Source organism: Leopardus geoffroyi, chromosome C1 (genome assembly GCF_018350155.1).
Source record: "Leopardus geoffroyi isolate Oge1 chromosome C1, O.geoffroyi_Oge1_pat1.0, whole genome shotgun sequence".
In the NCBI taxonomy this organism is placed as follows: Eukaryota; Metazoa; Chordata; class Mammalia; order Carnivora; family Felidae; genus Leopardus; species Leopardus geoffroyi.
The window spans coordinates 42,257,158-42,283,186 of NC_059328.1; the positions used below are offsets into that span (position 1 = coordinate 42,257,158).

Sequence of the window (26,029 nt, forward strand, 5' to 3'; positions counted from 1 at the left end):
GCACATCTACTAATATGGCAACAACTGGGTATTCCAGTAGTTTTATAATACATTATCAAATTAGAAAAAATTTTTAGTATTGAATTTTAATCTTATAACAATCAAACAGAGGCTGGTATTTATTAACTCCATTTTACAGAGTAAGAAGTAGATGCTTAGAGAAAGCATCTTCTCATTTAACAATCAGTAAATAGCACTGATGCCACCTAGGAGTTCATTCTGTCTGACAAGTTCTAAGATCTTTGTATTAGGCAGGACTTGATTCCTACAGAAGGGATTTTCTTGGCCTATTAAATACAGGAAAGTATATTTCATAAATATATCCTCAGGGGGTAGAGAGAATAAATATTCCCCAAAGTATGTATTATATAGGTATACCTCACAATAGATACCTCAAAGATTTAGTTAATTATATATTATAATTATTGGTTTGCATTACTGTGAGGTGAGAACCCCATGTCTCTTTTTTTTCTTGACTCCTAGCACAGTTTCCAATAAAGAAGGTATCAATAAATCCTCCTTCAATTTAAAAAAAAAAGAAAGAAACACAAAGCCACAATGAATTAATGAATAAATGAACAAACGAGTATTTTAAGATACCATTGTACCACAAATAAATCTCACTCTATTAACAAAATTCCACTCCAACATACATTTACCCAACGTCCAATTTAAGCCCTGAACTTTCTCACTTAAACATATATGAACACAGTTATAGCTACAATTGGCCTCACATTTATTTTCCCTGTAATGTCAATATATAATCATTTTGCCAACCTTCTCCTTTTAGGGCAGTCTTTCATGTAGTGGCCTATTTTTCCACACACACGACAGCATCGATCATTGGGGGCCAGTTCTCCATCTGTTAATACTCTGGAATCAAAGAAGTACTCCTAGGGAGAAAATAAAAGTTTGCTAGAAAAAAACTATGAATTTTGAATCCAAATGGAAATAAGACCAAGATGTAAAAGTGGTTTTAAAAAAAAGGGAATAGCCACTTGGGTGGCTCAGTCAGTAAAGCATCCGACTCTTGATCTTGGGTCAGGTCATGATCTCATGGTCGTGAGATCAAGCCCTGTATCAGGCTCTATACTGACAGTGCTTGGGATTCTCTCTAGTTCTCTGCCTCTCCCCTACACACACACACACTCTCTCTCTCTCTCTCTCTCAAAATAAATAAACTTTAAAAAAGGAAGCAAATATCAACAAATATTTCACGGTAACTAAAATCATGATATGAAAATAAGATTAAAAATTATCATCAATATCACAGCTGCAAACAGTACTAATCACTTTATATCCACATTATTTCCTCATTCATTTGTGGCATCTTTCCATAATATTTCAATAAAGTAGATAGTATTTTCCAAATTTATTTTTGAGAGAACACAAGTGGAGGAGGGGCAGAGAGAGGGACAGAGGATCTGAAGCGGGATCTGCACTGACAGGCTGACAGCAGTGAGCCTGACGTGGTGCTTGAACTCATGAACTGCGGGATGATGACCTGAACCAAAGTCAGGAGTTCAACTGACTAAGCCACCCAGGTGTCCCTAAAATAGATACTATTTTAATCCTCATTTTATAGATGAGGAAATGGAGGCTCAGAGAGTTCAAGTCATTTGCCCAAAGTAAAAAAAGCTGGTAAGTAAGCAGGATTTAAAGCTAAGTCTGTCTGACTACAAATCTCATATTTTCTGCCTTACCAGGCTACTTCTAGAAAAAAAACTATGCTCTTTACAAAAAGCTCTATGTAAATAAAGCAATCCTCTGGTTTATTTAAAATATGATTGGATTTTCTTATAACATCTCAAGAACATGTAACATTTATTATGCAAGCAGGGTATACCTAAAGAGAAGGTAGAGAACCAATACGAAGCAAATCATTTTCCGAAATCATTTTTCCTTCATCCTAGCACCTGGCTTATTCTTCTAAGCTTTAGTTCAGTTTTGTTTTGCAATATCACAAAGACTAGTATGTCCTAACAGTACCCACATCGCTGGAAGGCAAGAGAATATGTCCATACAGCAATCTTCAAACCTATCTAAAGTCAGATATAAAAGAGACACACTTACTAGGATGGCTATCATAAAAAGAAAATGGATGTGGATGAAATGGAACCCACATATATTGCTAGTGGGAATATAAAATAACACAGCTACTTTTAAAAAGTTTGGCAGCAGGGCGCCGGGGTAGTGCTCAGTCAGTTGAGCGTCCGACTTTGGCTCAGGTCATGACCTCATGGTTCACGAGTTCGAGCCCCGCGTCGGGCTCTGTGCTGACAGCTCACAGCCTGCAGCCTTCTTCAGATTCTGTGTCTCCCTCTCTCTCTGACCCTCCCCTGCTCATACTCTGTCTCTCCCTTTCAAAAATAAATAAAACATTAAAAAAAAAAAAAGTTTTGCAGCACCTCAGGAAATTAAAAATAAATTTATCAAAATGACCCAGCAATTCTGTTAGATATATAACCAAAAGAAAACATACATCCGCATGAAAATTTGTGCACAAATATTCACAGCATTACTCATAATATCCAAGAAGTAGAAACAACTCAAATGTCCAACACAGGTGATGAATAAATAAAATCTGATATATCCATATAATGGAATACCATTCAACCATAAAAAGGAATGAAGTACTGATACATGAACAAACCCTGAGAACATTAGCCCAAATGAAAGAAGCCAGTCACAAAAGGCTCCACATATGATTCCATTCATACAAAATGTCCACACAGTCAAATCTACAGAGACAAAAAAAATAGATTGATGGTTTTGAGGGGTAGGAGTAAAAACAGGAGTGGGGATAGGGGTTTCCTTGAGAGAAAAACAAAATGTTCTAAATTGGATTGGGTGAAGGCTGCACAATTCTGTGAATAAACTATAAACCAGTGAATTAACTGTTCACTGTATATCAGTGAATTATAGAGTATATGAATTATATCAATAAAGCTGCATTTTAAAAAACAGATAAAAGAATTCTTCACAGTTATTATTGATGAAACCAATGTCCCTAATTAAAATCTTCATCATCATATTTTCTTCCATGACAAAATGAAAGCCTATGTCAGTTCACCCAGTTGCTTAATGCAGAAACCTAGGAATCATCCTGAACTTGGTCTCCTTCACCCATCACCTTTAATTAATCACCAGTTGTAACCACTTTATTCTTGAATCTCTAATCCACGTTGCTCCATTCCCCCATCCCAGTTAAGGTGGCTTACACCTGAGGGTCAGCGAACTTTTCCTGTACCAGCGAGTAAATATTTTAGGTGTTGTGACAAAATTGAAGGTATTATGTACCTTCTCTCTTAACAAGAGAGAAAGCAAATTTCCACTAAATTTTTATTAAAGAATTTCAAAATGTACTACTACTAACGGAGTTTTTTTGTTTTTTTTTTTTGTAACAGAAGTTTACTAATTGAAGAAAGTAGTTCTTTCTGGGGGAGACATTTTGCCTGAGGTTCAAAATTAGTGTTCCCATATCATTAAAATCAATAGTAAATGCTCATCTCTTAATGCTAATCTGTAATTATGTTTTATGTATTTCATCTTTGAAAATGTTTTTCACAGATGAAGAGACTAAAGATTCAAGGTAAAGGGACTAACAAATGGAACTAGAATGCAAATGAAGGACTAGTCTCTGATAAAGAAAATGTATCTGTGGGGCACCTGCATGGCTCAGTCAGTTGAATGTCCGACTTCAGCTCAGGTCATGATCTCATGGTTGGCTGAGTTCAAGCTCCATATAGGGCTTGCTGCTATCATAACAGAGCCCCTCTGTTCCCCTCTCTCTCTGCCCCTCCCCTGTTTGTGCTCCCTCTCTCTCAAAAATAAATGAACATTTAAAAAAAATTTATCTGCAGATGCAGGCAGATTTATAGATTTACAGAAACTTGAAGGAATATTGGTCTGATACTATCTTTGTCTCTGAGGGAAAACTTCTAAGCATAAGAAGGGCAGAGGTGAAAGGGTGGACAAAACACAACAGGTATTGAATTTTGAGTAAAATAAGACCTGAATTAGTTTTTATCAAATAGGAGATATAGATAACTAAAGAAATGTAATAAGAGGAGCACCTGGGTGGCTCAGTTAAGTGTCTAACTCTTGGTTTCGGATCAGTTCATGATCTCATGTAATGGGATCGAGCCCCGCATCAGGCTCTGCACTACCATTGCAGAGCCTGCTTGGGATTATCCATCCCTCTCTCTCTGCCCCTCCCTCTGTCTCAAAATAAATAAATATACTTTAAAAAAAATGTAGGGGCGCCTGGATGGTTCAGTTGGTTAAATGTCCAACTTTGGCTCAGGTCGTGATCTTGCAGTCTGTGAGTTCAAGCTGTGCATCGGGCTCTGTGCTAACAGCTCAGAGCCTAGAGCCTGCCTTGGATTCTGTGTTTCCCTCTCTCTCTCTGTCCCTTCCCTGCTCATGCTCTGTCACTCTCTCTCTCTCAAAAATAAACATTAAAAAAAAATTTTTTTTAATGTAGTAAGAATGTCACATGGTACTGAAAGTCTAATTTAGGCCGGTAAACATTAATTTATAGTTGTACTATATAAATAAAACCACCTAGCTTTATGACTTTTTTCCATAGTGCTTAGCTGCCCAAGCACAGACAGATGGTGGATGAGTGAATTCATGTAAGGCTGAACACATAAGGGTGCAAAAGAAAGGAAGGCCTGGGTAGCTCAGCCAGTTAAGCATTCAACTCTTGCTTTTGGCTCAGGTCATGATTCCAGGTTTGGGACTGAGCCCCATGTCAGGCTCTTCCCTGAGCATGGAGCCTGCTTGAGATTCTCTCTCTCCCTCTACCCCTCTTCCCTTGCCTGTGCTCCCTCTCTCTTAACAAAACAAAACAAAAAAATAAACAAAAACAAAGAAAAAAAAACAGTGCAAAAGAGGAAAATGGTGCAAAGGAATTGAAAATGTAGGCCACATTGGGGCACCTAGTTGGCTCAGTCAACTGAGTGTCCAACTCTTGATTTTGGCTCAGGTCTTGATCCCAGGGTTGTGGGATTGAGCCCTGTGTCAGGCTCTTCCCTGAGCATGGAGCCTGCTTGAGATTCTCTCTCTCCCCCCTGCTTGCACATGCTTTCTCTTGCTCTCTCAAATAAAAAAACAAATTTTTTTAATTAATGAAAGTATATGGCACAGCACTGTCAACAATAGCCAAACTATGGAGAAAGCCCAAATGTCTATCAACTGATGAATAGATAAAGATGTGGGGTGTGTGTGTGTGTATACACACACACACACATACATACATACAATGGAATATTACTCAGCCATCAAAATGAATGAAATCTTGCCATCTGTAATGTGGATGGAGCTAGAATGCATTATGCAAAGTGAAATAAGTCAGAGAAAGACAAATACTATATGATTTCACCCATACATGGAATTTAAGAAACAGAACAGATGAACATATAAAAATGGGGGGGAGAGGAGAAAGGGAAACAAACCATAAGAGACTCTTAATAATAAAGAACAAACTGAGGGTTGATGGAGGAAGGTGGGTGAGAAATGGGCTAGATGGGTGATGGATATTCAGGAGGGCACTTGTTGTGATAAGCATATGTAAGTGATGAATCACTAAATTCTACTCCTGAAACCAACATTTGCACTATATGTTAACTAAAATTTAAGTTAAAAAAAAAAAAAAGGAAAAATAAAGAAAGTATATGCAAGAGAACAGACCAGGAAATCTAACTTGAATAGGAAGAAAAATGAAGACAGAAGATAGCTGACAGAATGGGAGAAAATGGGTCAGTATAGTAGAGGACCTGATGATGTAGAATAGTTGAAGTGGGAATACGTAAGTGAAAAAGATGAATAGAAAATATACTTGTCTTCATTTTCATTAGTGTAAGAATGAAACACATCTATTTTGTATACTTATAAGCCTTGTCAGTACATAGCAGAGAAATCAGTACAAGTAGGAATTCAATAAATATGCATTGAAAGAATAAATTTTACTATGGCAAGTATAAGCATGAAAGACTATTTAACAAGGGTATTTTTTAATAGCGTCAGTTGTAACACTGATATAATGAAAACAATCTAAATGCCTGTCAAAGGAGAACAGACTAGAATACACAAGCCATAGAATACTATATATTAACTTTTAAAAAGGAAAAATTCGATCAAAAAATGGTTAGCCAACTCATAGACCCAGACTTCTGATAGGCCCCAAACCGATATTTGCTTTTATACCAAATGATATTCAAGACCAAAGACTGATATCTGTTAGAACTGCTTATAACATACTGAGTTATTATGAGTTACTAAAATCTTATATTCATAGACTAAAGTTAGCACATTTTCAGTTTACTAAGTATTCTAATTTAATATTCTACTAAAAAGTCTGACAACATGAAACTGCTGGGTTCTATGGAACACATGCATGTATATATATGTATATATACACACACTAATAATTGGAATTCCCACAGTTTTCAGGTAAAATGTTTTATAAGTGCATCATCAGATTTGTTTTGATCTGACTGTGCTCTTTACTTATTGCTATTTTAATGAGTATGTTAGTAAAATTATTGTTGGATTTTCCGTTTGTTTGACATTTTTGTTCTTATACAACTTTTGTGTCATTTCAAATTTTACTGTTATTTTATTTCTCTCCATTACAATTATTATCACCCCCCCAAAAGGTAGGAAAAAAAATGTTCTAAGGGAATAAAGCTCTAGACTTTTCTACTTTTCTTACCCTACATCCCAAAAAAAGAGAGTGGAAATTGTACTGAACAAGATTGAGGATATTAATTAGGCAATAGTAGAGACACAGTTTCTTCTCTCTTGAGATTGCTTCTCTTGGAAGTTTCTGTGAAACTTAGACCTCCTCCCATTAGAAAGCAAGCAAAAAAACAGAATGAGACCAAGAAGAATGGGAAACACTATGCCACCCAGTTCAGGTAAAAGGAATCCTCTCAGTTCCATGCCATCAAATTCAGCTTACCAGGGCTACACCAAAATTAGGGCAGAAGCCTCAGCAAATAATAAAGTATTTCTTTGGTGCTGTCCTCTCTGTTTGTATTTTCATTTAGATTTCAAGGGATAAGGGGCACCTAGGTAGCTCAGTGAGTTAAGCACCCAACTCCTGATTTCGGCTCAGGTCATGATCTCAAGGTTTGTGAGATCGAGCCCTGAGTTAGGCCCTGCACTGACAGTGGCAGAGCCTGCTTAGGACACTCTCTCTCTCTCTCCTTCTCTCTCTGTCCCTCCCCTGTTCTCTCTCTCCTCTCTCAAAATAAATATATAAACATTAAAAAAAAAAAAAAAGACTTCTAGAGATGGAAGAGGGGCAGTAGGCAGCAATCCAAATTCAGGATTTAAAGGGGCACCTGGGTGGCTCAGTCGGTTAAGCATCCAACTTTGGTTCAGGTCATGAGATCATAGGTTCGTGAGTTCAAGCCCCATATCAGGCTCTGTGCTGACAGCTTGGAGCCTGGAGCCTGTTTCAGATTCTGTATCTCCCTCTCTCTCCACCCCTCCTCCATTCGAGCATTCTCTCTCCTTCTCTCGCTCGCTCAAAGATAAACATTAAAAAAGGTGTTTTTAAAACACATTTAAAAAAAAATTCAAACTTTAAGGATACTGACTCTTGAATATCTACCCTCACTTATTCAACAAATGCTTATCTGATACATCCTATGTGCCAGGCACTACGATAGGTACTAGAGGTATGACGGTGAAGAGACCTGTCTTCATGGAGCTACAGTCTAATGAGGGAGACAAAATTTAACAGATTAACAAATACACAACATTTAGCAAATAGGTATCTCATTATGGACTATGACAAGTGCAATAAAAAAACAATACAGGGAGCGTATAATCATCTCTTTCCCCTATTCCTAACACCAACTTGAAAACAGGATAAGGCTTCCTGTATTACAAAGAACAGTTCTTATAAGAAAAAATATTCAGAATTCAAATTATGTAAACTTACAGCTTCTCTGCCAATGAGTGGATAAAAGGGGGTACCAAAAAGTTTCCTTCCATTGATAAATGCCTTCATGATAAAATTGGTCACTATTGAAAAAAGAAGAAAATAATAAAGATGCAGACCTTAATCTATAAGAGAGCTTTAAAAACAGGAGATTTCTATATTTCAAACTTACTTTTCCTAGAAACTCCAGCACCAAGGTTATGATTCAAGTCAAAAGGATCTAGAAAAGAAATATTTATTTTTTAATTAAAAATTATGTTCATTATAACATAAACTTAGGAGCCATAACTAGAGTCTAATACTATATAACTCAGACCATTCAAATCAGCAAATTATTCTTTTAAAAATTATAGATTAGGGGCGCCTGGGTGGCGCAGTCGGTTAAGCGTCCGACTTCAGCCAGGTCACGATCTCGCGGTCCGTGAGTTCGAGCCCCGCGTCAGGCTCTGGGCTGATGGCTCAGAGCCTGGAGCCTGTTTCCGATTCTGTGTCTCCCTCTCTCTCTGCCCCTCCCCCGTTCATGCTCTGTCTCTCTCTGTCCCAAAAATAAATAAACGTGAAAGAAAAAAAAAAAAGAAAAAAAAATTATAGATTAAAAGAGGAAGAATCTTCCAAATTCTAATGTGTTTTAGTTCTCCCCTCAATTTCCTTCCCAAATGAAACTCTAGCTTTTTGTTTTGTTTTGTTTTGTTCCTCAGGTAATATCAGTTAAATGATTACCTTCAATTGCAATGCATTTGGATGTCCACTGCTTCTCAAAAGTTGTCAACAGCTTTTTCTGCCGAATGCTAATTACATATTCCTTGAAATCAAACTCTTCAGTATAGAAGCGAAGCAGTCCCAACCAAAGCTCTCCTAACGTTTCTGTATTCTTTCCAAGTGAAGGTAAACGCTTTTTCTGTAAGTGAGAACAAAGAGAGATGTCAATACCCACCCAAAATATGGACCCCAAGTAAAATTATTAAATTATTCAAATCCTAACATGTATCAGTGAGCATTCTGTAACATAAAGGTTATGAAAAAATTACCAGCTCTTCTGTTTTATCAAAGAAAAATGCATTCCATCCATCAACCATTCGCTGTGGAATCTGTTTTCCATCAAAGATCTGTAAAAACAATTTTATTATCAGATTTCAAGTCATCCAACCCAAAAGCCTAAGTATTCTCAAATCATTTCAGAATGTAGCTATAAAAGACACATTGAAATACTTCTTCCAAAAGGAACATGTCAGGATAGTATAATTTGATGCCAAGTTATTAATGAATAAAATGTATCTGGAAGGTCAAAGCATGAGACTCTCCAAATTGACACATTTGATGTTATCTATTTGGCCTGTCCAAACACATCCAGCCGAAAAATAAGGAAGTAAAACTAAAGAAAAAAACAATGAAAACCAAATTTTCATCAAAGGATCATAGATGCTGAAACACATAATACCTATTGATATGTACACCCAAAAGAAATCAATGGAACTGATTGTTTTGGGGGAGGGGTCTAGTACTTTTAATCAGTTATCTGTGTCAGATGAAGCTGAAAAGTCCCTGGGCATTGATATCTTTAGAGAGAAAATTAGGTAGATTTCCCTGACATCTTCATAAAAATTGTAAAATCTTCATGATAAAAAAAATTTTTTTATGTTTATTTATTTCTGAGACAGAAAGAAACAGAGCATGAGTGGGGGAGGGACAGAGACAGAGGGAGACACAGAATCCGAAGCAGGCTCCAGGCTCTGAGCTGTCAGCACAGAGCCCAATGTGGGGTTTGAACCCACAAACCACAAGATCATGACCTGAGCCTAAGTCAGACGCCCAACTGACTGAGCCACCCAGGTGCCCCTGATATTTTTTTTAAACATGTTTTTTTTTAAGGCTTTATTTTATTTTTGAGACAGACAGAGACAGCACAAGTAGGGTAGGGGCAGAGAGAGAGAGGGAGACAGAGAATCCCAAACAGGCTCCACACTGCCAGCACAGAGCCTGATGCAGCGCTTGAACTCACAAACTGTGAGATCATGACCTAAGCTGAAACAAAGGGTCCAACACTTAACTGACTGAGCCACCCATGTGCCCCCAAAAGCTTCATGATTAATTATGCATAATAATTCACTGTCCTGACCAAGGAGAGGAAGGGGGCGGTGAGTAATGCTACTTTACTAGAAGAAAAGTATCCCATGAGATTTTTTAAAAAAAATAGATGCAATAAAGTAGAAAGTTGCAACAGGTTCACAGTCAGCAGACTTCATTTCTAGTCTTAGTCCTGCCAAGTAGTGATTCCGGATAAGACAATTATCCTCTTAAACCCTTAGGTATTCTCAATGAAAATGAGAGATGAGATTAATTAGGTCAGTTGTTTCCTTTTTTCTTTTCCTCTTAAGCTGTAGAACCTTCTCCTAAAATGCAACCTTCCTGGAAGCTTAATAGGTAAAACAGATAAAAAGGAGAGGTACTCTGATAGAAGCCTGAGTACAGGAAACATACCCCATTTTTCCTTATCTCACTTCTCACATGTACACTAATGAGTCCCCAGAGTTTACCAGAAAATACTTCAAAACCATCAGATAAGGTGATCCTCCCTCATCACCCCTTCCATTTTAGATGGTACAGTGATTTACAAAATTAACATGTCTGGCCCATCTAATCTCACTCTCAGCTTTATGTTCCTTGTAGGCAAAAACTGTAACTTTCCACTGGAGCCAAAATTCCTACTACATCACAGCCTGCCATATAGAGAATACTTAATACATGTTTGTTGAATGAATATATTTACTCTGAAAGCATGTTCATAAAGTGATCAAGTTTCCAGAAACTTAAGCTAATAAGTTGCTTTTTATTTATATGTAACTTAAATACAGTTACCACTTATCTACCATAAATTCTGACACCTCATAAAACAAACAACGGAGAGCCTGGCAATTACAGATATTGATATCTAAAACAAAAGATATGGGATCTTGCCCTGAAAAAAGAAATGAAGGCTTCAAAGGAGCCAAAGTGTAATATTTTACCCTTATAGATTATTTTACCCTTATGGATACTATTATAGATATTACATGGAAAATAATACAAGCTACCACTTTAGACCTTGATTCTTTTTGATATAATTCTTATTTCTGAGTAACCACCGTGATCCAAACTCAACTATGTTAGCTGATTAACACAGGAAGTGGACCCTGGGGGGTGGGCCTTGGAAGGTGTTTAATCACTGATTTGCCAATTTTTTTTATGAGCTCTCATATTTCATTTTCTAACTTTCCACTCTTTCAGCCCCTAGAAAAAGCATTAATTCTATCCTCCCTTTCTCTTACACACGCACACACTTACTCTTTCCATTTCTCTCTTCTCTCTCTCTCAACACCATCATTTTCTATTCAAGCACTCAGTACCCTCTAAAACTTCATGACACATCTCAATCATATTTGTACAAGGAGTGACCCTGTATGTTTTCCATATTTACTTTTATATTTAATTGTAGTATTTTAGTATCTACTGCTATATTTAATTTTTGTTTGAGAGACAGAGACAGAGAGAGAGAGAAAGAGAGAGAGAGAGAAAACGAGCAGGGAAGGGGCAGAGAAAGAGGGAGACACAGATTCCAAAGCAGGTTCCAGGCTCCGAGCTGCCAGCACAGAGCCTGACGTGGGGATTCAAACTCACCAGCCATGAGATCATGACCTGAGCCAAAGTCGGATGCTTAACCAACTGAGCCACCCAGGTGCCCCTCTACTGCTATATTTAAATTGCAATTTTTTTACACATAACATAATGATATGTTATGTGTACACATAACAAATACACATAACAAATGATTATGATATAAATTTTATAAGTGTACAGTTCAGTGGCATTAAGCACACTCACATTGTTGTACACCATCACCATCATCCATCCACAGAATTCTTTTCATGAAACACTGAAAAGAAATGAAACACTGAAACTATTAAACAATAATTCCCTCTTCCTCTCTCTCCTAGCCACTGAAAACCACCATTCCACTTTCCATCTCTTTGGATTTGACTACCTCACATAAGTGGAATCACACAACATTTCTCCGACTGTTTTATCTTACTTAACAAACTGCCCTCAAGATTCATCCATTCAATGGCAATTTTTAAGCTGATATAAGCTAAGAAAACATAGTGGTTCATAGTATCAAGTGTGAAAACACTAATTCTTTTTTAGCATTTTTATATGAAAATGTACTTTACTTACGATGATTTTCTAGAATACAGCAAAACCATTCTCTTAGGAAAGCTCCTTTTGACCTACATAACTCTGTACTGTTAACCATGAAAAATACACTTAGTAGAACATTACTTATACCCAGTCACTTCAAGTCTAGGTTCAATTACAAATGGAGTCAAAGATCATCATCTTCATTAAACATATCCTTACCCTTAAAAGTTGATCGATGCCAATGACCAATACTTAAATGATGCCAAGAATGGACAATGGGGTCCCATATGACAAGCAAAAATGCCAGAAGCAAAATCCATATATCATCAGTTCATATGTATCACAAAGCCCCCCACAATCAGAGCTCATTATGATGGAAAACATTCCATGGACTGCCTCTCATTTCATCAAGCACTGTTATGCAGATAATGGGAGAGTTCTTGAAGTTGGCTACTATAGTCCTGCCTACATTTTCCCAGTAATAATATTTAAAATTCTGCTAATGATGATGATGATGATAATAAAACATGCACCATTTAGCACCTACTATATGCAAAAGCATCCGATTTCTCTGTACCTTATATCAATACTGAAATACTACTACTACATTATTACTGTTGATGAAACTCAGACTAGTGGCCGTTAGGCAACTTTTTGAAAGCCACAATGTCAGAATTAGGATTCAGATCAGGTATCTCTGGCTCCAAAATCATGCGCCTGCTCTTTCCATTATATAGTGCTACCTTAGTGGTATCTCATTCATGGGTAATGTAATTACAGAACATAGACAAACCACCATGAAAACAAATTTTGTGTTCCATTTTAGTCATGGTATTCTGTCGAAGTCATAGCAAATCATAGTAAATGGCTGCTATGGTATTCCTGGGCAATAATGCATTTAAGATCCCCAAATTTAAAGCTGTTAACAATGGACTAATACAGAGAATGATCTTGGCCTTGTCAGGCCTCATTAATTCATGATAAATTTTAAGCATCCTACTGTGAACAACCTTGTCAAAAACCACATCATTCAACATAGATTCAGCAACTTAAAATTTTCTGCCAAGAAAGGATATTTGAAATTTTTGATTCCTTTCCATTGTTATCTTAAAAAGGGGCAAGGAAATGCTGCTATAAGCACATGACATTCATTACAACTTTTTAAAATTTACTAGGGCTATCTGACATTCACCATTTGGCTTGCTTATTGTGTGATTTTCTTTTCTGCCATGACTATCAGTTTATGTGAAGTCAGAATATGTGAACTGCCAAGCAATTCTGACTGATTCTTCTCTTTATGTGAAAATAAACACTTTCCTAAGAAATTAGAACTGGATTCTCCCTAATGCTTGCAAATACACATTGTGCCAAGAATGAGGAGGAAAAGACAGATGATTAAGAAATCCCTTAAATCTATAACAGAGTATAAATTGGCTACAAAAAGAGAATCCTTAAGTCACCAAATCTGAATGAAAAGGAGTACAATCTGTTTCTTCTGATGTACACTCTTACACTTACTGCAATTAACATACCCTTACAGAGATGAGGAAGAATTTCCTTGGGTTTTCTCTCAACAAAAATTCACAAAGTTGACCAAAGTATACACAAGAATATACCAAACCTCATTGCCAGGCAGGGGAAGGGAGAATACTATGGAGAGAAGAAACTTTATATTTGCATCTGAGATGATATAATGTATGAGTTCATCGATGGCTACAAGACTTTCATAATCATCTGCAATACTCTAATACTGTGAAATACAAAACTGTTGCAAAAGATATTTAATAGTTCTGTTCATCTATTATTCTTTTGGTAGTCTATATTCTCCCATAATGAATTTTGCAAAAAAGTTCATTATATGATTATAACATTAAAGGAAGAAGAAAACTCAGAATTGTCCATGCTGGAAAAATTCCTTCATGATCTCATAAACTACACAAGATCTACTATGTGTAGATCAATTTTCACAAGAAACTCCTTTACACTTTAAAAACCTACCTCTTGTAGAACTGGGATAACAGGTGGTTTTCTCTGCTGCAGAAAGTACAGCACCATAAGGATATAAGCATATGAAGATAAACTTCCCCTGGAAGCATCTCCAATGTCACATCGCTAAAGAAACAGAAATATTATTGAAAATAAAACTTCAGAATCTTATTCCATGCAGAAGTACTGACTACATGAAGACACTATTTTTTTAACCCGTCAAAATGTCAAATATCCAAAAGTTGACAACAAACTATTATGAGGATGGGCAAACAGGCACTCTTGTACATTACAGATGGCAGTATAAATTAGCATAAAATCTATGAAGAATAATTTGGCAATATCAAAATTACAAAAGTATATCTTACTTAACCTAGCAATTCTAAGGATTCATCCTGCAAAAACACCAAAAAACATGTGAAATAACTTAAAAAATTTTTTTATTATAGCACTATTTTAACAGCAAAAAAATAGAAACAAGACTCATCAGTGGGGCACAGGTTTTAAAAAACTGATGACTACACTATGGAACAGGGTGTCACCATTAAAAAAGAACAAGGAAGAAAAAAAGGAACAAAAAAGCTCTAGTATACTAATAGAAAATAATTTCTATCTATTATTCAGTGAGGAAAGCAAAATACAAAACAATGTTTTCAGTATATTTATACCTGCAATAAAAAGGAGATAAGAAATTTATGTATTTGCTTATACTGACATATTTCTGGGAAGGCACAGAGGAACTTTTTAACACCAGCTGCCTCCAGCAAGAAGCACTGGTTAGCTAGGAGACAGGTGTGGACAAGAGATTTTCCAGCAGAAATCCCTTTAGACCTTTTAAATTCAAAACCACATGAATAAGTTGACTATTCAAAACAAAATTTTTAATTGAAAAATATCATGAAAGAATCCTCAGAGACTTCCACTAAGACTTTAGCTGACATATAAAGGGAGAGGAATGGTTTCTGGTATGAAACACTTTTAAGTTTCATTGCCACAACTCCACAAGAGTACAGACCCATCATGCTAAAATTACTTTTTGTTAATTTTAACTTATTTTTTATTTTTTAAAATTTACATCCAAGTTATTTAGCATATAGTGCAACGATTTCAGGAGTAGATTCCTTAGTGCCCCTTACCCATTTAGCCCATCCCCCCACTCCCACAACCTCTCCCGTAACCCACAGTTTGTTCTCCATATTTATGAGTCTCTTCTGTTTTGTCCCTCCCTGTTTTTATATTTTTGTTTCCCTTCCCTTATGTTCATCTATTTTGTCTCTTAAAGTCCTCATATGATTGAAGTCATATGATTTTTGTCTTTCTCTAATTTCACTTAGCATAATACCCTCCAGTTCCATCCACGTAGTTGCAAATGGTCATGCTAAAATTATTCTGTGAGGTGAATCCAGAAGTAGCCATATCAAATACGATTTGAGAATGTGTCTGAATGCCATTCTTTTCTTTTTTTTAAATTGTTTTAAATGTTTATTTATTTTTGAGAGAGAAAGAGTGCCAGCAGAGGAGGGGCAGAGAGAGAGGGAGACACAGAATCTGAAGCAGACTCCAGGCTCTGAACTATCTGCACAGAGCCCGATGTGGGGCTCAAACCCACAAACTGTGAGATCATGACCTGAGCCGAAGTCGGATGCTTAACTAAGCCACCCAGGCACTCCATCATTCTTTTCTAAGATGACCTCTGTCCACAGACATGCTAAAGGAATATCTAAACAAATATGTCTTCCTGCTGGAAGAGTGGATTTTACTAAATGAAAATGTGACCAACTCACTCCACTACTAGAAGTCTTCCACAAACACATTCACAAAATTAACTGTTTACTGAATAGCTACCACAAAGCAGGTACGCTAAACTGGGGATACAGGTCTCCATCTTCATAGAGTTTACACACTTAGTGAAAAACAAGAAAACAGAATTCAGTTTATAAGTGTTATAACAGAAGAAACACAACATTTTATCGTTTTGTTTTCTTAGAAAAATTTATGACTAGACCCAAATCTCAGATTTCCTAACTCAGAGATTCTTACCTAACTCAGTATGATATGCCAACTCCCAGACCTGGGGCTGAAAATCTTTACTCCACTGAGAAATTTACGAAAGTATTGCACATAGGAATAGAGCACACACAGGAAAAAGAAGACTCACCCTACTCTAACAGGTATAAATTTAAACCATTTAATAGAGTGCTTCCCTTTAAAAGCTCAGATAAGTAATGAGGCACTTGAGTGGCTCTGTTGGGTTGGGCATCCAACTCTTGATTTCGGCTTAGGTCATGATCTCAGTCATGAATTCGAGCCCTGCATCTGGCTCTGTGCTGACAGTGTGGAGCCTGCTTGGGATTCTCTCTTCTTCTCTGTCCCTACCTTGCTACACACAAGTGTCAGCATATGCACATGCCCTCTCTCTCTCTCTCTCAAAACAAATAAATAGGGGCATCTGGGTGCTCAGTTGGTTAAGCATCCACCTCTTGATTTTGGCTCAGGTCATGAATTCATGGTTTGTGGAACTGAGCCCCACATTGGGCTCTGCATTACACGGACACCATGGAGCCTGCTTGGGATTCTCTCTCTCCCTCTCTCTTACCCTCCCCCACTCATTCACACTCTCTTACACAAAATTAAAAAATAAGCTTTAAAAACAAGTACACATTAAAAATAATAATAAAGGGGCGCCTGGGTGGCGCAGTCGGTTAAGCGTCCGACTTCAGCCAGGTCACGATCTCGCAGTCCGTGAGTTCGAGCCCCGCGTCGGGCTCTGGGCTGATGGCTCAGAGCCTGGAGCCTGTTTCCGATTCTGTGTCTCCCTCTCTCTCTGCCCCTCCCTCATTCATGCTCTGTCTCTCTCTGTCCCAAAAATAAATAAACGTTGAAAAAAAAAAAATTTATAAAAAATAAAAATAATAATAAAATAAAAGCTCAGCCAAGTAAAACTGAGAAGATGTTTGCCACAAGTCTGACATCCATACATATCATCTTAACTATCCCGAGTATTATAACAAAGCAGATCATTAACTATTTAATAAATACCTTTGCAAACACTTTCATAGTATATCCCAAGTATTGTACTCTAGGATCAATAGCTGCATAAGTAGCTAGCATTCTTGTGTTATGTTGAGCCTGAAAAATAATTACATATTGGAAAGCATTTCAAATTTATTAAAATTAAACTCAGAAATCAGATAAAAAGATATAATACAATCCAAATAAAATATATAATTGTAAAACTTAAAATACCTATAAATGAATCAAAAACTAATCTTTAATGTGAAGGAAATATCAAGACGATTCATAAAAAAATTTTTGTCTTAAAATACATTTGAAACATCTAAACATAAATGGTCAGTGATCTGTAAACTTTTAAAATAACAAATACCTGGGTCTATACAGAAAGAGAAACTCACCAATGTATTATATAAACTGATATCGCCTTCTAAACCACTTCGTCTATGTTCAAATTTTACTATAGGCACTTTGGCAGTAGTTATAGGCAAAATGTTTCTTAAACCTGATTTAAGACAAACAAACACAAAAATTTCATTATGTTAAATAATTTTCATAAAGCTAAAAAATATTTTGTTGTTTTAAAGCTATAATTTAAATTCATACCTGGATGTCTCTTAAGAATTTTTGCCAAATTTTCAATTATTTCCTTACAGTTTAATTTCTAAAAAACAAAAGAAACAAATAATAAAGTTTGTCTAACTCAATTTGGCCTTGTGCAAATTCTACTGTAATGAGGCATTTAATACTAGCATTTCAAATCTCCAGCTAGCTATAAGCTCTACTTATATATGTATAATGGTATACAAATATACCCTTGCTACTCAAAGTATGTGGTCTATAGACCTGCAGTATCAGCATCGTCTGGAAACTTGACAGAAAGACAGAATCTCAGGCCCCGCCCCAATCTAGTGAATCATAATCTGCATTTTAACAAGATTCCCAGGTAATTCACATCCACATTAAAGTGTGAGAAGCACAAAGACAAGAGAATACTGTTTTCAAATATGTGAATATGTAACTAAGGATGGATATGGTGAAGGTAAAACAGTACAGTGATTAAGAACATAGGCTCTGAATTTAGACAAACAATCTTCAACTAAGTATTAACTAGCTGTGTGACTGTGAATCCTTAACCCTCGGAGCCTAATACTATAAAATCAAGATAATGATAAATGTCTACCCTACCAAGTAGTTGGAAGAATTACACGAGACATGTATGAAAGCATTCAGCAGCATGCTTGGCACAAAATAAGCACTTTAAGTCTGTGAGCTATTATTATTATTATTATTACTATGTTGATGAGGAAAAGAAAAGTAATCCAATTATTACACAATCTACTTTTTCAAGAAAATTCTTACCCCCACAAATTGAAATATATTGATTTTTTTTAAACCAGAGACAGCAGAGTTGAAATGTGACAATAACCGTGATACAAGGAATAGGGAGATAATGGCATTATAAATTAAATGGATTAAGTTGAATGGTATATACATCAGTGCCCACACTTTCTACTAAAATCACTTTTGTATATCCCTAACGTGCTCTTTTTAGCTATAAGAGACCAGAAGCTATTACAACTTAACCTGAGGATTTCAAGGGAACCTTTAGTTACTAATTAACACATAATAAAATAAGAGATAATTTTTCTCTTTATTATGTAAGGATACAATTTATGCTAAATTGTAAGTTTCAACTATGGCTCATCTAGAAGCAAATTTAATCCTTTTTATTGTTTCAACTTTCCAATGTTAACGGCACAGATTATATATATAACAGACAAACCCTTAATGACTAGAGTCTGACTATTAAATTTTACATAGAAGGTATCTAAAACCCTAACCTCTTCCCTGGGTAAAATCATTTCCTACTCCCTCAATTCTTGCTCTTCAAAATGGAGAGAGGAAGCCTATTTCCAAGTAGATGGTACTGAGCAGAAGTTAGTTAAGGAGAACTAAAACATTTACAACTTTTCCATTTTTTAAAGAATAAGATATTAAGGGGCGCCTGGGTGGCTCAACTGGTTAAGCATCAACTTCTGATTTCAGCTCAGGTCATGATCTCACAGTCATGAGACGGAGCCCTGCATCAGCCGCTGCACTGGGCATGGAGCCTGCTTAAGAATCTCTCTCTCCCTTTCCTTCCTGCCCCTCCCCTACTCACGTGCACACAAATGCACACTCTCTCTCTCTCCCAGAAAGAATTAACTAATTAAAAGGAAAAAAAAAAAGAATAAGATGTTAATACTAGAAGCAGTTTCTTAGGGCCAGAAATAAGGATCAACCAGACATGTTTACTCTGCCATCTTTACTATGGTTCTGCCATCTTTACTCTGATTCTAACAATTTAAAAGCCACCTTTTGAAAAAATGTTCAGATACCCACAGTACACGATTCTGAATTCTTTTATAACACTCTATACTGACACCACTACAGATGCCAGAAGCTTGGCCACACCCCAATCTTGCAAGCAGTCCCTGATCTTGAAACATAAATTCCAACAGCTATGTTCCTAAAGGAATGCGCAACTATAGGGATCCCCTCCTTTTTAGTGGCTGCTAGGAAGGCCTGGGATACTTCCCTGTCCAATCAGTCCCTTTCTTTAGTGGAGCTTGGACAATCTTGTTCCCACTACTGAAGGCTGATACACGAAGAAAGAAAGCACAAGTACCCACTCTCACTGCTGAGACTGCTCTGGGGGAAGGTCTGCTCCTGGCATCTCACAGTGAAATTCCAAAAGTAGTGATTAGGTTCTACAGTACTATTAGTACTAAATTTCAGCTACATTATGGGTTAAATAAATTACAGAGAAGCAGTGAGATACAATGGAAAGAGCATGAACTATGGAGTCAGACAGACCTGGGTACGAATCCCGGCTCGAACATTTACTAGCTGTGTGAACTTGGGCAAGTCAGTATATCTCTCAAAGCCTCAGTTTCCTCATCTGTAAAATGGGGGAAATTATCTACCTCGAAGGTGATTGTAAGAATGAAATGAGGCCTTAATAACTGTTAGTTCCCCTTCCCACCCAAAATGCGTTTCTTTACTAAAAGCTATCCTAGAATGCAACATTTATAATAATGCTTTATGGAAAAAAATGTCTTCTAATTGCTCAAAAATTCTAATTAACTTGTACAATACAACCTACTTATAAATTAGATGCCCACCTTTATTTTCTATCTTTAGTGATACAAAGATATCACTTAACGGAAGAGATATGAAAAGACAGAGAAGGTGAGATCAATGTTCACTCATAGTGTAGCACCAGCTTCCCATTGGTTCTAATGGAAAAAACTACAACTCTATGGTATATTAACTTTTCCCAAAAATTCAGTACAAAGCACTTTTAACTCAGTGACATTGTTTTCATGATATAAAGTTATTGAAACAGTAAATTTACTTAGAGATTTGAATGTCTTCTAAAATGATAGTGCTAAATGCTTTTACATTTCAAATACTACAATTGCTGATATATTTACACAAAGAATGGTACCATATATTTTTATCAATACTACATACATAATTTCAAATATATTCACCACTGGAAAAAAATAAACTTCCACATCCCTTTCCAGACACTAGCTCTTACCTCTGCATTTTCATGGCCTTCCAGGGTCATACAAATATCCAGATCACTATCACGAAATCCAAATCCATTCTTAGAAGAGCCAAATAAGCACAATCTGGCCTTTTCTAAGTAAAGGAAAACAAAAGTCAAAAGTTTTATAATTCGTAGGAAAGAGAAGTCTTTTATTACCTACTAATGGACTAACACAAGATGCTCTTGTCCACTTTGACAGCTTAAATTACCTTCCGTTGCCAGATATACTGAGAAATTCCAAAACATTCATCTAAAGCCCAGATCTTTTGCCCAAGTTCCCACAACCCATGTTTCTAACTGCTGTTTACATTTTTCTACAGACATCATAAATTCAACAAGTCAAAACTAAACCTTCAACTTTACCTCAAACCTACTATTGCTCCTATAATCCCTATTCTCAGCAAATAGTATTTTTATCTACCCAACTGCCCACATCAGAAATATATGTGTTATTCTTAATACCACTCTCTCTCAGCTTCTACATCCAAACAATCACCAAGTCCATTAGCTGCTTTCAATGTAACGAACTCATAAATTCATCCACTTTTCTTCATTCTCCACAACACTACCAATAGTAAAGTTTAATATTTAGAGATTTACCTCCTAGAAATTAGTAAACTAGTTTTTTCAGGGCACAATTCAAGTAGTTTTACAAATATCACCTAAGTACATAGAATTAATTCTCCTCCCAAAGTGAGTGATTAATCCATTTGATATAAATTATGATGGGATTATCCTTTCATATTTAGTGTCAGTCAGTAACAGCTACCACTTCAAACAAGCTGTACCTTAACTGGATTGGATTTCTTTCCATATTAATTCCTGTAGATTACACAGTTAAAAAACAAATTCTACATTTTCAAAACCTAATCCTCCAATTCAGTTCTGATGTCCAACTTGAAATTTCAATGGCAACTGAGAGACGTGAAAGAAGCTATGTTCATCAGCAAATAAAAATGTACATAAGCTAAATATAACAGACTTAGATTTGATCGGGACTGTATATACTAGCAAATATAATGGAAAATGTAATCTTATATAACAGATCTTTCATAATATACATTCATTCCATTATAAATCAACTCTTTATCATTTCCTAAAATATTTGGCCACAAAACTCTCGATTCTTCATCCCCATGCCCAAAACCTATTCCTTCTACTATTTTTGCCATCTCAGTTAAACAGTACCACCCAACTACTCAGGTAAAAGCTTTGAAACTGTCCTTGACACCTTTTTTTTCCTTCGTATCTAACATGTAAGGCTTCAGCAAATCTTATCAGTTATACATTCAAAATATGTCCTAAATTTGACCCCCTTTCATTGACTCTTTCAGATGTTATTATGTCTCATCTGAATGTATACAACAGCTTTTTAAATGTTCCACTTGCTTCTATTCTTATGGACCCATACTCTATTCTCTCAGATCATACCACTTAAGTGTTAAAACCTTCCAGAAGCTTCTCATTAGACACTCAAAATTCAAAGTCCTTCTACCAACATCTATAAGGCCCTAATGACTCAATCTCTAGACTACGTCTCAGACCTCATCTTTCTACTACAGTCTACCTCACAACTCCACTCCAGACACACTGACTTCCTGCATGGCCTTCAAGCATACCAAACATAATTCAACCTTGGAGTATTTGTACTTGCTACTCTTTCTCTCTAGAATGTTCTCTCCTTAGACATTCATATAACTTGCTCCCTCATATTATTCATGGCTCTCTTCAAATGTGACTTTATCAGAGAACTACCATAATAGTAGAGAGAACTACTCCATCACTATCCTTTCAACTCCTGTACTTCAATAGCATTTATTATTTCCTGATATTAAATTGTATACCTGTTTGTTAGTTGACTCTGTCTACTCCTCTTAATATAAGTTTTATGAAAGCAGGTTTCACCTTTTGTATTGGTACTATATTCCCAGCACCTATTTTAGTACCTAACCATAACATTCAATGAACACTTTTAAAATAAACGAAACTCTGATTGGGTGGCTATAATAACAAAAACAATCAATTTTTAACATATGACATACCATCATATTCTTTCTGAATAAACTTTTCCAAGCCAATTAAAATTTGCTCCCTGTTGTGTTGTTCAGAAAAGGGTGGTGATAACTCATCTAAAAAAAGAAAAAGGAAAAAAGTAAGGAAAACAGAATCTGAAAAAGTCATCAATTTTGTATCCTAAACTCTTTACTTAAAATTTCATTATTTGTGGGGCGCCTGGGTGGCTCAGTCAGTTAAGCGTCTGACTTCGGCTCGTCATGATCTCATGGTCTGTGGGTTCGAGCCCCGCATCGGGCTCTGTGCTGACAGCTCAGAGCATGTAGCCTGCTTCAGATTCTGTGACTTCCTCTCTCTCTCTGCCCCTGCCCTGCTCATGCTCACTCACTTGCTCTCTCTCAAAAATAAACAAAACATTAAAAAAAATTTTTTTTAATTTCATTATTTGTTAACTTCTCTGACTTTAAAATCGTAAATATTACTAGGGAAGGAAGGGGCAGAGGGAGAACAGAAAAATATTTTTTATAGGTCTATGTACATTTCACATGATCATTCCTCTATGAAATATCTGCAAAATATATTTACTTCTACAAATTATTTAATATTGTTTTCTGCAGACATTCTGCTCGCTCCCAAAAAATGCTTGTTTTTCCTACCTGTTAAATCAATACTCATCTTGTTATGCGAGGTACCTGACCCATTCAAACCTAGCAGTTCCCTCAAATACATGGTCAAGATCTTTTCTATAAACTGCTTTGCCCAACCACAGCCTTCAATGACTTCTCCTTAAATTAATTTCCTTAGTTCTCCAAAGCACTTGCCAATTTGTACTAACCATTTAATTTTCTAGGTATTCCATTTATGTTCACATTATTTTTCCACATAAGACCAAATATTCTTAAGAGTACTCTTTTTCCGGGGCACCTGGGTGGCTCAGTCAGTTAAGCATCCGACTTCGGGTCAGGTCATGAACTCACAGCTTGTGGGTTCGAGCCCTGTGTCAGGCTCTGTGCTGACAGCTCGGAGCCTGGAGCCTGCTTTGGATTCTGTGTCTCCCTCTCTCTCTGTTCCTCCCCCGCTTGCACTCTGTCTGTCTGTCTCTCTCTCTCAAAAATAAATAAAGATTAAAAAAAATTCAAATACCAATTAAAAAAAAATAAAAAGAGTAATCGTTTTTCTTTTCTATCTCCTCCTCTAGACTCATCCCCAAGAGTTAATACAGTAATAGGAACAAAGGAGTAATTTACTGTAATGATTTAAACTAATATTCAACTTTTGAAAAACAAATGTAGCATCTGTGGTTGCAAGCTGAATACAGGCATACCTCATTTTATTACACTTTGCTTTACTGCCCTTTGCAGATACTGTGATTTTCACAAAATGAAGTTCTGTGGCAACCCTACACTGAGCAAGTCTATCAAGCACCTTTTCTCCAACAGCACTTGCTCACTTCATGTCTGTGTCACATTTTGGTAATTCTCACGACATTTCTTTTTTTTTCTTTTTTTTTTTTTTTTTTGTTCCTATCTTTGTTTTTTTGTTTTTTAATTTAATTTTTTTTTTCAATATATGAAATTTATCGTCAGATTGGTTTCCATACAACACCCAGTGCTCATCCCAAAAGGTGCCCTCCTCAATACCCATCACCCACCTTCCCCTCCCTCCCACCCCCCATCAATCTCACAACATTTCAAACTTTTTCATTATTATATGTTATGATTACCTATGTTCAGTGACCTTTGATGCTACCATTGTAATTGTCTTGGGGTGCCATAAACTGTACCCACATAAGATGACAAACTTAATAAATTTTGTGTGTGTTCTGGATGCTCCACTGACCACCCATTTCCCCCATCTCTCTCCCTCTCCTTAGGGCTCTCCATTTTCTGAGACAACATGCTACTGAAATTAGACCAGTCAATAACCTTATTATGGCCTCTAAGTGTTCAAATGAAAAAAAGTATCACATGTCTCTCACTTTAACTCAAAAGCTAGAAATAATACAGCTTGTAAGGAAGGCATGTCAGAAGTCAAGATAGGCTGAGCGCTAAGCTCTTGCACCGAACAGCCAAGTTGTGAATACAAAGGAAAAGTTCTTGAAGGAAATTAAAAGTGGTACTCCAGTGAACACACGAATGATGAGAGTGAAACAGCCTTATTACTGACATGGAGAAAGTATAAGTGGGTCTGAATAGATCAAACCAGCCACAACATTCGCTTAAGCCAAAGCCTAATCCAGAGCAAGTTTCTAATTCTCTTCAATTCTATGAAGGCTGAGGTGAGGAAGCTGCAAAACAAAAAGCTTGAAGCTAGCAGAGGTTCACGAGGTTTAAGAAAAGCAGCAATTTGAACAAAATACAGCATCCTTTCTTGATAAAAACCCTCAAGAAAGTAGGGATAGAAGGAACATACCTCAACATCATAAAGGCCATATACGAAAGACTCACAGCTAATATCATCCTCAATGGGGAAAAACTGAGAGCTTTCCCCCTAAGGTCAGGAACACGACAGGGATGTCCACTCTCACCACTGTTGTTCAACATAGTGCTGGAAATCCTAGCCTCAGCAATCAGACAACAAAAAGAAATAAAAGGTATCCAAATCAGCAAGGAAGAAGTCAACTTTCACTCTCTGCAGATGACATGATACTCTACATGGAAAACCTGAAAGACTCCACCAAAAAACTGCTAAAACTGATACATGAATTCAGCAAAGTGGCAGGATATAAAATCAATTAACAGAAATCAGTTGCATTTCTATACACCAATAATGAAGCAGCAAAAAAAGAGAAATCAAGGAATCGATCCCATTTACAACTGCACCAAAACCCATAAAATACCTAGGAATATACCTAACCTAAGTATACCTAAGAGGTAAAAGATATGTATGATGAAAACAATAGAAGGCTTATGAAAGAAACTGAAGATGACACAAAGAAATTGAAAAACATTCCATGCTCATGGATCAAAGGAATAAATATTGTTAAAATGTCAATACTACCCAAAGCAATCTACACATTCGATGCAATCCCTATCAAAATAACATCAGCATTCTTCACAGAGCTAGAACAAACAATTCTAAAATTTGTATGGAACCAACAAAAGGCCCTAAATGGCCAAAGTCCTGTTGAAAAATAAAACCAAAGCTGGAGGCATCACAATTACAGACTTCAAGCTATATTACAAAGCTGTTATCATCAAGACAGTATGGTACTGGTGAAAAAACAGACACACAAATCAAGGAAATAATAGAGAACCCAGAAATGGGCTCACAAACGTATGGCCAAC

At 36.4% G+C, this 26,029-nt stretch overlaps 1 protein-coding gene across 17 annotated transcripts in view; it reads right to left on the reverse strand.

Moving 5' to 3' along the window:
* TUT4 (terminal uridylyl transferase 4) overlaps positions 1-26,029 on the reverse strand; it is a 138,544-nt gene that overhangs the window by 13,013 nt on the left and 99,502 nt on the right. For all 17 annotated transcript variants that reach the window (XM_045477381.1, XM_045477380.1, XM_045477386.1 and 14 more), the window contains 11 exons: positions 22,772-22,858; positions 20,718-20,821; positions 17,735-17,792; positions 17,530-17,633; positions 17,156-17,245; positions 14,129-14,242; positions 8,986-9,063; positions 8,678-8,855; positions 8,130-8,177; positions 7,958-8,040; positions 778-893 (listed from right to left, as the gene is read on the reverse strand). In XM_045477381.1, coding sequence (XP_045333337.1) covers positions 778-893; positions 7,958-8,040; positions 8,130-8,177; positions 8,678-8,855; positions 8,986-9,063; positions 14,129-14,242; positions 17,156-17,245; positions 17,530-17,633; positions 17,735-17,792; positions 20,718-20,821; positions 22,772-22,858 — 1,060 coding nt within the window. The remainder of the gene's footprint in view (positions 1-777; positions 894-7,957; positions 8,041-8,129; positions 8,178-8,677; positions 8,856-8,985; positions 9,064-14,128; positions 14,243-17,155; positions 17,246-17,529; positions 17,634-17,734; positions 17,793-20,717; positions 20,822-22,771; positions 22,859-26,029) is intronic.